The 12256-nt window shown below is 35.9% G+C and overlaps 1 protein-coding gene across 1 annotated transcript in view; it reads right to left on the bottom strand.

The window, feature by feature from the left end:
* Positions 1 to 12256, bottom strand: part of LOC149822711 (lecithin-cholesterol acyltransferase-like 4) — a 142255-nt gene that overhangs the window by 76469 nt on the left and 53530 nt on the right. The window contains exons 4-5 of the mRNA XM_089980003.1: positions 11029 to 11164; positions 10873 to 10924 (exon numbers count right to left, since the gene is read on the bottom strand). Of these exons, the coding sequence (XP_089836129.1) occupies positions 10873 to 10924; positions 11029 to 11164 (188 nt within the window). The remainder of the gene's footprint in view (positions 1 to 10872; positions 10925 to 11028; positions 11165 to 12256) is intronic.

Raw genomic sequence — 12256 nt, 5'->3', positions numbered from 1 at the left:
GTTAAATGAGGAAAACGAACATGGATTCGATTTCCCTGAAGTATTTTAGTGTAGAACTATGTGGGTGAGTAAATCTAAGCATTTACTCTACAATCCATTGATGAAATCCATGTGTTTCATGGTCTTTTGTTTTAGGTTATTTGAAACAACGTACATATGAATGCATTCTTATAGTAAAACAGAATTTTTATCTGTGCAAAATTGGGATTGTCATGTGTGAGCCCATGGTGATGTTAATTTTCTTTGAAGAACCCATGTTGTGGATTAGTAAGACATGTAAATTTGGAAATAAGGCCAAAAAAAAAAAAAAACTTTGGTGAACGTATGTTTATGACTGATATTTTATTTCATGACATGGCTATGAACTTTGTAAATATGTGTATACTTGAGTTATGTGAGCATACATGCTGTTCTGAAACTTTTTAGGAAATTTGGTATGCTGTCAAAAAAAAAAACATATTTTAATGTGGGCTGTTGGCCGCAGTAGGGTGCCTGGCAGCCCAACCGAGCTGGGCTCGGTTGGGGCAGCTGTCGGCCCTGCCAGGCCAACCAAGGGCAGGCCTATTGCAGGTCTAACAGGCATGCCAGGCCAGCCAATCGTCTGGTACGCTTGGCAGCCTTTGGCAGACATTTTACACAAGGCATTTTCTAGGCACATTTGAGTCTGTTTCAGTTTATGCATAAAATTTTCAAATATGAATGAGACTCACCGTCCACTTAGTGAAAAAAATTAACTGCATGAGTAATATCTATCTTGACATATGGGCAATATTTCTTTTTAGGATTTGAGATATAGTATGTTTATGTGCTTTCAGTTGAGAACATTGGTGTTGAGTGGTATGTTTATCCCCTTTAGAGTACTTGTAGAAAAAGTCTGGATGCAAAGGCCTATGCAAGCCTGTGGGGCTATGAAGTGTACCCACAACAGTTGTCATAGTTTCGTGTCAGGTGTGCATGATTGGTCATGGTGAATGTCATTGGAGCACCTCGTTTTAGATCACATATTAAAAAGTAGCAGTTTTGGAAACAAATGGGTTGATCTATTGTGCAGGACTGACCTGGCACTGATACTTCTTTCCCATCGGTTTTATAGTGCATATTCCCAATTTATGTTATTCATAATCTTTTATTTTGTTTGAGTCAGGAATTTATCTCTACATGTTTATTTTATTCGATTGGCATGGTTATTTCCTGTTTTAGGTGGTTGTCTCATATTTTTCTAATTTGTTTCTTGAATTTGTTTTGTACATTAATGTCAAAGGCTAAGTTGCATTATTTCTCTAGACATATAGCATTTTTTTTCTGTATGGTTCATACTTACTCGTTGTTAACTTAAATCCTTCCTTGAACATCATAGGATGGATGCTGGTCAGGCTGAACCAGACCCATCTTCGTACCAGTTGGACACCTGGCAGCCCAGCCGAGTGGGTCGGTTGGGGCATGCCAGGCCCTGTCAGGCCTAGTCCAGCCCGGTCGGACTGGTGCAAGCTGGGCAGCATTCTGCTAGGCCTTAGCAGGGTGCTCACTGGCCCAGCTGGGCGTGTATGGTGACTGCCAAGCTCAGCCGACCGAGTCGGCTGGGCTGGAGCCGAGTCCCAGCCGACTGTTTGTCAGCTGGGTGTCTCCCTTTTAAAAACATATATATATATATATATATATATATATATATATATATATATATATATATATATATATACATCTACGTATATATATATATATAAAATATATATGCAGTTTGGTATTGGACAGACCCAAATTCTCTGTTTATGAAAAATGAATTGGTTAGGCTATGCCTGCAAATATTTCAGATTATGTTAAGTGTATTGAGCTTAATCATATGCACACAAAAGGGGTGCTTTTCCTTATGTGAATGAACTTGTTGTGTGATACTTATTTAAAATTGTTGTTGCAAGCAGGCTTACTTGTGCAGGTACATATACGAAATTTAGGTGCTTTTGCAAGATCAAAATAGCATGAGTGTTCGTATGTTTTAACTGAAATAATTCATTAATGAAATCATGCATTTGGCAGGGATTGTGCAATGAATGAAAGTATGCATTGCATTGTTGGTGTGGAAACTCGTGCTCATGTATTAAAATATTATTGATTTTGGTCGCAGAAGAATGTGCATTTAATAGGACATGCATATGGAAAGAGGAAAACTTAAATGGAAGATAATAAATGGTTCATGCATTGCACACAAATCATGCATATTCCTGCTATGCATTAGTTCATGCATATTTACCTGTTCACTTAGTTGTTTATGTTGATCATGGTATGATGTTGTTCTATTTTACATTTAATTGCCATATTGATTAAGTTATGATCAATGTTGCATATTTTGTGTTCCCTCCTGTTAACTGTTTAATTATGCATGAATGGTTAATTGACTTAAGAATTGACTATAATTGTATTCCTCAAAATATTACATGGATCTTATTTATGCTCTTTTTCTTATTTGATTCATTAGGGAAACTTGTACGCAGAATTCTTCGGATTTCTGACCCTCTTATTTTATTGGTTTTTCCCAGGCACAGGTGATCAGTGAAGTCGACTAGCTTCTGAGAGATACGAGGGTCACATTTGTTTCAGACGGCTTCACTTACGGACAGAGTGGCTCTACTGTTATTTTCTTTTAGTTCTTCTGATTTCCTGCAAATTTGATATTTCACTGTTGACATGGAACATATTACTCTTATTGATTCATTAATAAAAGAGTTTCAGTGGATTGGTTATGATTGATAAATGTAAGTTGCCTTGTGGTGTGTGGTTATCCAACTGAAATTGGAACTGTAGGGACCCCAGGTCTCTGGGAAGTTTTCCGCGACTCTTAGAAAAAAAAAAATATTCCGCATTTTTCAAAGGTAGGAGTTGGGGTCGTTACAATTATGGCAAAGTTGTTTCATGTGCATGTGCATACTTGAATTGATGTGTTTTTGCATGTAAATGATTGCATGAGTGTTCACATGTTTAATTAAAATGATTCATGAATGAAAGCATGCATTTGACATGAATATGTGAATTGAATGAAAGCATGCATTTAGCATCAATGTGTGAACTCATGCACATGCATATGAATATTTTTGTTTCATGCACATCTCTATATTAGCATACATGGTTGTGCACTGAAAAGCACGTGAAATGAATGCATAGTGACATGTTATTCATAATTTTTGCATAAGAATGCATCGATGATCAAAATGGATCATTGTGGGTCGTGCGAGCCTTGAGCATGTGTTGCTCCTTTTTTTATTTGTTATGCATTGCAAAAATCAAAACTTGATATTATTGTTCTAATTGCAATGTTCTACATTGATACGGACAGTGGTCCCGTGAAGAGCTTCGCATGTGGATTTGCGAACCTGTGTCATTAATTTTGCATGGTGACTTGCAAAGTAATGAAATTGGTATTAATAACAAGATAAATAAAGAGAACGGTGTAATCTATGTTTTTTCGATGTCCCTGATATAGTATAGGAATCTTGGACATTGCGGTTTTGGAGAACCGTGAAGATACTAAGATTCTGTGTGCGTTGTTGTGCTCTTTAACACAATACTGAGGTCTTTCTCTTGGTCACGGTTTTAGGCAGAGTCTGTCACTTTGCCTAGAGGTGGTGTGTAGACACAATTGCTGTTTTGGTATACCAAGAAAGTGGCACTAGTGGATGTGGATGTCCCTGGTGTCCCAACATTAGATGTGGATTTCTAATGTTCCGAAGGTTGTTTCGATCGAGGGCTAAATTTAAAACTCAGTAATAAAAATATAACTTGTGTACTAAGTTACCCTATGGACCTAACTTGACCTCAAAAATTCTTTACCCGTTTGGAGTATCCACAAGTAACGGTAATAAAAAAAAAGAACTAAAATTGTATGTATTTAATAGGAACATGCATATAAAAGAAAACTCTGATAAAATATAATAATGTATTCATGCATGTGCCATGAATTCATGCATATTCATGTTATGTATTAGATCATGCATATTTACTTATTCTCTTAATTGTGATATATTGGTGAATGCATGATATTTGTTGTCTATTGCATCATAAATGTTTTTATTACTTACTTTGTAGTCTCTGTTGTTTATTAATTGTTCTCTCATGCTTAATAATTATTCCTGTTGCATGAATGATTATATGAATTTATCATAATTGTATCCCTCTAAAATGTTGTATGAATTTTATCTATGTTTCTTTTACTTATTTGATTCATTAGAGTGACTTGTACGCATAATCTTTAGGTTATGACACACCTACTTTTATATTTTTCGCAACCTTAGAGGCTCAGCGAGGCTACTTGCTTTTGAAAGGAGCTACGAGGGGACTACACGATTGCTTGACAGATTCTTTTGGACAGTGTGACTCATCTTTTTGCTTTATTTCTATTTCATTTACTTATGTCTTCAGACTATTTTGAATTCAATTAATACAGTTAGTTTGGTTTGAAAGATGGGTATAAGATCTCTTATGGTTGTGGATGTGTTATAATTGTAAAGGCCCCGGGTCTCGGGGAATGTTTTCGCACTTGTTTAAAAAAAATGTTATTTTTTCACGAGTATTAGTTGGAGTCGTTACACTAAGAGCCATTGATGGTGAAAAGCCTGAGGATCCAGGCAACTTGTGGGAAGTTTGATTTATTTGACCATTACCAAGCATGACATCACTTATGTAGTTTAAGTTGTTAGTTCTCTTAGATCAGAATGCTTAAAATCATCTAGTACATGCAAGACACAATGCATTTTGGAATGTTCTTCTCATCATCATCTACTAAGGAACTTAGAAACTTTTGTGACTCAGATTTTGGGGGCTATGCTAGAGAACGTCATTCGACTACCAAATTTTGTGTTCTCATTGCGAGCTCTTTGATTTACTGAAAACGCAAGAGGCAACAACATGGTGCTTTGTCTACTGCATAGGTGAAATATAGAACTATTGCTCTACCGAGCAAGGTTTCCAAAGGCATGAGGCGTAAAGAGGGTTTTTTTTAATATATGAATGAGGCGTAGCGAGGTGCAAGCCTCAATATTTTTCAAAGTTTAAGCTCAAAAGAATATTAAATACACAGCTACTAGAATAACTATAATCAATTAAACAAAGAAATATTTTATCAAATTATACAGAAACAAACAAAAAAACATAAAACATAAACTAATTTCTTGTGCCCCTTTTGTTCTTTTAAGAAACTTAGAAGTCTTTTAGGCAACAAACAAATAACCAACAACCATTTAGTTTTGACTCAATAATAGCAAAAAGAATGTACTTATTGGAGAAAAGAAAAATAACAAATGGTTAAGATAAAAAGTACAACTTAAATAGGCATATGACTATAAGAGGTATTTCTTTTATTACCTATCACCCTAAAACGTATAGGGGTACCTAAGAGCCCAAGGCAAGTACCCATCATAAAAGGTAAAAGAGGTACAAAAGTGATAAAATAAGTACCCCTTTTAAAAGGTAAAAGAGGCGCAAGCCTCTATAAGAAACCCACGCCTCATGTGAAATGGAAGGCCTCTTTGATGAAAAGGCGTAGGCCTTATTTTCAGCAGAGAGGCTTAATGATTAGAGGGGCCGTTAGAGGCGTATGCCTTTAACGTTCCATAAAATGCGTTTAAAAACACTGCTGCCAAGATCATTTGGGTAAGAGGGCTTTTAGAAGAATTTGGTGTTGCAATATGTGGAAGAACCTCCTTCTACTGTGATAATATGAGTGCAATCTAGAGTTACCGGAAGCGCCTAGGCGTATGGGGAAGCGCACTTCCCTGGTATGCGCGCTTCCCCAGTACGCGCTTCGGAAGCGCGAAACGTCGCACTTTCGAAACGCGTGGGGAAGTGTCCCCCTTTTTTGGGAAGCACGCTTCCCTTTTATGGGAAACACGCTTCCCCCTTGCTTCCCCATTTTTTTCATTTTTTTCGCTTCCCCCTCGCTTCCGATTCGCTTCCTAGGTCGCTTCTGGTTCATAATTTTCTTCTAAGTGGTCCCACGCTTCCTCGCTTCCTAAATTTTTGAAAGTGCCTCGCTTCCCGCTCCCGCTTCCCGCTCCCGCTTCCCGTATCACTTCCCGTTCCCGCTTCCTCGACTGGTAACTCTGGTGCAATCTACATTGCAAAGAATCCAGAATTTCATTAATGGCCAAAACATATTGAGATAGATTGTCATTTTACTAGGACGGCGTATGAAGATGGAGTTATATCCTTGGAGCATGTGAGCTCAAAAGAGCAGATAGCATATATTTTTACCAAGAGTTTGTCTCCTTTGCATTTTAGACATTTCTATCCAAACTTGAGATGATTCCCTTAGCATCATCTCAAGTTTGAAGGGGAGTGTTAAAATATGAAACCCCTCTTTATTGTACATATGATTCTTTATGAGGGTAAATCTGTAATTTTTTTTCTTGTATTATAATTATGTTATAAGGTCTTTTTAGTCTTTGTACCCATAGGGTATGGGGGTTGACCCCTTTTATTGTTGTATCTTCTTATTTTTCATCTAATGAAGCACTACATCTTGCTCTCTCTTTGTGCTCTTGCGCGCTTTCCTTTCTTAATTTTCTTATCTGATTTGGGATTTAGGGCTGCTAATAGTAGATTCCCTGGATTAATTGTTCACATATTTCTCTAAGGCACATGGAGGTTTCTCAAGACCACGTCTAGAATATTGCAAACAAGTATCTTGAGATTCTTCAACATCAACCACATCATCATTGATATTTTCAACAATATAATAATTAACATGATGAACATCCATAAATTCATCACAAACATTAGAATCAATATTCTTGGCCGAGATAAAAAAGGAAAGAGAATTTGGATTCTTTATTGGGCTTTTTCAAATAGTAATAAGGTTCCTTTTCAATGAAGATCACATTTCTAGAAACATATATTTATCCGTTTTGGGATTAAAATATCAATACCCCTCTTGATTTTTAGCATAGCTCAAAAAAAACATAGGGTATAGCTTTGGGAGAGAGTTTGTCACCTTTGTCATACAAAACAAAATATTTACAAGTAAAGGTTCTAAGTCTATGATAACCTGGACTGATTTTGAAAAGCTTTTCAATAGTTGAGATACTTTTGAGAGAAGTTGAGGACATTTTATTAATGAGACAGACAATGGTCAATTACCCAAAAAAAAATTAGTACATTGTTTGAAATGAGTAATGTCCTTGTAGTTTCAACAATATGTCTATCTTTTTGTTCTGCAAGTCCACTTTGTTGGGGTGTGTGTGGGCAAGATCTCTAGTGAGCAATCTCATTTAAGTCCAAATAACTTTTAAACTAATTTTATAAAAATTCTTCCCTTAAATCCGAGCGAAAGATACATATGTTGTTTTCAATCATATTCTTTACAAGATTATGAAAGGTTTTGAAAGTATTAAAAACTTGGATTTATGCCTAAGTAAATCCAAGTATATCTTGTAATGTTGTCCACAAAGATAACATAATAAGCATATCCATCTTAGATACAATTGGTGCGGGACCCCAAACATCCGAATGTATCAATTCAAGAGGTTTTAGACATAAATGTTCTTTGTCCAAAAGGTAAGGCTTTCATTTACCAAGAATGCAATTAGTACAATGAAAATCCTCAATATTACAAAATTTTCACAAACATGAAAAGTGAAGAAGCTTTAAACACTTGGATGTCTTAAACGTTTGTGCCATAAATTTACATCAAAATTTTGGACATTACAACAAAATACATTTTTGATAAATAAAGAAAATTCATGACATAGAGGCCTCCTCTATGGCCTTTCCCAATCAACTTCTCTAACTGGCAATTCTACATGTAACAACCATATGAAGAGAAGGTGATCATATAATCATGGTCGATGATTTGGAAAACGAAAAGTTTAAATTTAGTTTTGGAATAAACCTAACATTAGGTACACAAAAACAATGGATATTTTCAAAATTTCATGTTCCCCTAATGTTAAGACAAGTCTCATTGGTGGTGGAAACAAAAGAAACTCTTGAATCATCATGACATTCTGATAGAAAATTCTTGTTTGGGGTCATATGAAAAGATGGATCGGGATCTAATAGCCAAGGAGTCATACCAAGAGGAGAGGAAGAAGAAATAGCCGTCCCCATGAAGGATCAAGATCCCTTGAGAAGTGGTTGTTCCCAATAGACGTAGCTCCATTATCATTTTCCACCTTGGATTCTTGAGATGTTCCAACCATAGCAACTTTCTCGACCTTCTTTTCTTTTCTTTTCTACTAAGGGCAATAGGATTTAATGTACCCTGCTTCATTGCAATGATGACATACGATCTTCTTTTAACCTTTATATTCATTGCTTTGTTTTTAAAAGTGAAAGGGCATGTAGATTTTGGTGTTAGAGCCTAATATAAATACACTAGAATGAAATCTCCTCCACTCTAGGTTGTCCAAAATTCTTTAATCTATTCTCCTCCATAATTAACTTCTCTAATGTCTCATCGATAGATGGAATGCTTCCTCTATGTAACAAGGATGTATTCACTTGATCAAATTTTTTATTTAAGGTCATTGATAAATTGGAAGAGTTGATAAGCCTTAATTTGCTTTTGGTGAAGCTCTATATCAAGTAAGCAATGCCATCGAGTTTCCACATTGAAAGCTTATCCCAAAGTTGGGAGAAGGCACCATAGTATTATCCATCGGTCATCTCCCCTTGTTGTATGTTCCAAACATTATTTTGAAGGTGGCATATGTAGGCAATATCTCTCAAGGAGAACATCCTTTTGAGAAAATCGCATGCTTGGTTGGCATAATCCAATTTAGCAATATTTGAACACACCAAGACATCCACACTTTTAATGAGTCACATCATAACCTTGGAGTGGCACATCTTCCACTCTCATTTCTTCTCATAGTTCGTAATGGCTTTAGTCTTCTCATCTCTTTGAAGTTCCACCGTCTTCTCATTCATAATTTTGCCATGATTAGTTGAGGTTCCTTTTCGAAACCATCAACTAATCTCTACAAACCTCTTCTATATATGTGGTGCTTCATGGAGTTGGACCACACCATATAATTGGATGAGTTGAGTTTATAAGGAAGAACATTGATAAGTTGTCATCCATGGCCATGAGAAAGAAGAGAGAAATAGAAGAAAAAGGAAGTGAATGATGAGGGATGAAGGTAAAAGAGGGACAACATGATAACAAGCTCACGAACACACAAGCACCATGATCACACAAGCTCCCCAAGCACCACGATCACACAAGCGCCCCAAGAACCACGATCACACGAGCACTTCGAGTGTCGCAATCAATGTCATCAAGGAACAAGAGTTCAAGGCTTTGATACCATGAAATGGGATGGTACACAATAGGAAAGAGCACAAATGCCACTTATGGGCAAGATCTCAAGGGTAATAAAGCCCTCTCAACTCAAACACAAGAGCACAAACTCACAAAGTAAAAAATAATATTTTAGTAACTTGAAAATGCATCAAGAAGAATGCATGAGCGAGACAATGGGGGAGATCCCATTATATATACAAAAGAGCCAAAGGGCTAGCTGTTAGACTCTAACGGCTAGTCTATCTTAGCTTTTGAAATACAAAAAAAAAAAGAAAAAAGAAAACAAAAGAAAATAAAAATTACATTAAGTCCCTAATACAATCTACTATAGGTATATGTACCATACATACATATATAATATACGTATATACATATAATGTGTACATGCATACATAATATATATATTATATACATATGAGAAAAATACAATATTTAATAGGATCATCATGGAATCTTGCTGTTGAGACCTGGTGCACATTGTTAACAATCAATTACAGTGTCTATGGACCTGCATTGCTCAAAAATCAGAGTTTAGAGCATCAGAATGTATCTCCTTTAAATATTGTAATGTCAAAAATCAAATTTCACGCATGCTGTAATTTCAGATCATTTGAGTGTATCTTGTTGATAAATGTTGTAATGTCACTACTCCGCATTTAGCACGATCAGCAATAGCTGCTTATGAGAAATGTTGGAAAGAATCCATCAGACGGTTTTTTATGAGATGATTTGTAATTTGACATTTATTCATTTAATACACCTTTAAGGCTCTGCCTAACCCAGCTTGCCTACTAAAAAAATCCTGGATCACAAATTTTTGCAATGTTTAGGTAAAATCCTGGATCACAAATTTTTGTAATGTTTAGGTAAAATCCTGGATCACAAATTTTTGTAATGTTTAGGTAATACTTGCTGCTAAACTTGAAACATTTCAACCTTAATATCATAATATACCAAGACATGCACATGGTAGCCCTGTTCTTTGCAAAAAAGAGAATGAGCATGTGATGTTTCACATGCAGATCTTAGTTCATTAGATTTTGAATTATATTGAAATTTTCAGAAAGTGACAAAGTAAGCCAATTTTTCCTATTTGCTCTGAATTTCAAGTATTTTCAACGTCTGTGCCATGGATTCACCTTTCACTATTCAGATCATTTTATGTCGACCCAGATATGTGGTACATTCTTCAACTGCCATGCTGTCCCACCCCTAAAACTATAGTTCTTGTTAAGGATCATTATACACTACCACAGACTGGTGTAAATTCATTATGGACAATAAACAAACTTAAAACACACATTGCACTTGTTGCTGCATTTTGCTGCATTTCATTGACACAATAAAGTACCTTGGTGCAACATCATTGACTAAGCTATATCAATATCAGACTGCTTCCACCAAAAGAATGATTCCGGAGTAAAGCATTATAACAGCATCAAGTTTGTTATTTTCATTGTGCATCCAATCGGCATCCGAAACCCAAGTTATTCAAAAAGTAAAATTTTCAGATCACTTGCCAAAAGGGAATTGCAGAAAGAAAAATGACACAAAAACACATCGAGCATTCAAGCTATACATACCCTGAAATGGAGCAGCAATAGCTATCCAATTTTTAACATACTTCTCGAACACCTGTGCAAAACATGATTAATAAATAAAACATTCATGACATGTCAACATAAACATATTCTAATGAATAAGACTAGCCGCAAGACACACATGCATAGCATACTTACATCACTTTGCTGAGACATGAAGCATTTCACCAGCAAACCCCCCATCGAGTGACTTATGATATTGATTTTCTTTCCCCCTGAGGAATCGTAGATCAACTTTAACTTATCAGAGAGCCGATCTAAGGTTTCTTGAAGCCTGCAAAAAGGGTGAACAAACATAAAGTTTAACAACTGAAGACCTCATTGCATAGGTAGTCATAATATTTATCTTTCACAGTGATACAGTGAACAAAACAAACTTGGATTTTGTGAGATGTTTGACATAATAACACCATAGCTTTTTCCCATAAGAAGGAAGTGCAGAATAAGATCCAATATCATCACATTAGCATATAGAATTTTAACTGTCCATGTACCAATTCTAATCCTAACAAAAAACTTATAAAAAATTGAAACATCTGACAGTGACCCTTTTTTCTCAGCCCTCTACCAGAGAAAGATCACATACGAATTGCATTTCATTCCTGCTAGGATACCCAGACAGGTGACTTATCTTCCAAAATTCGGTTGTTACTACAGCCAGTTTAGTAAGGAGCGTAGATAAACAGTTACATTCTCGTGGAATACACAGACGCGTGAACTGATTGAAATGATACATTACATGTTGAATGCTCAGTTTAATCATATGAGGAGACCCAGTTCCTTTCGCACATTACTAATATCCTTTGTAATGTCTCTTCTAGATGATTCTAGGATCACCTAATGATCCACTAAATTTCATCAAAGAAATGCCACCAATCCAATTCCCAAGCTCTTTGAGATTTTTGCTCTCCAACCAAGCCACAATAAACGAACATGATTTGTAATTAGTGTATGTAGTATGTACATCCATTACACATACTGAATTTTATCCAACCTTCTGCAGAGAAGTTCATTGACCACTATAAAGCTATTTCAGTTTTACTGCATGATTTGAGTAAGGTAAATTTCAATGCTATGTTCTCAAACTGCATTTGAAACTTCCTACACCACCTCTATTTCATGTTTTGTTAAAAATCTTTGTACTCCAACCCTCCAAACCCATCAAATAATTTGGAAGCTGACCATCCAGCATTGGTTCCCCTTTTATTCTTGAAAAAATGCACATCTTTTGAGCTCCTCTACCAGGTCCAAGGAATACACCAGTGTGCAAATAGTTCAACTTTTTTTTCCCAACATTTCTTGTAAGACTTGGCATTGAAAGAACGATGATATTATGTCTCCTCAGCTTGCCTGCATAGACGACAAT

Source organism: Nuphar pumila, chromosome 11, assembly GCF_984573655.1.
Source record: "Nuphar pumila chromosome 11, dmNupPumi1.hap1.1, whole genome shotgun sequence".
Taxonomy (NCBI): Eukaryota; Viridiplantae; Streptophyta; class Magnoliopsida; order Nymphaeales; family Nymphaeaceae; genus Nuphar; species Nuphar pumila.
Note: the sequence above shows the minus strand (reverse complement) of the source record. Positions and strands in the feature narration are given on the sequence as shown.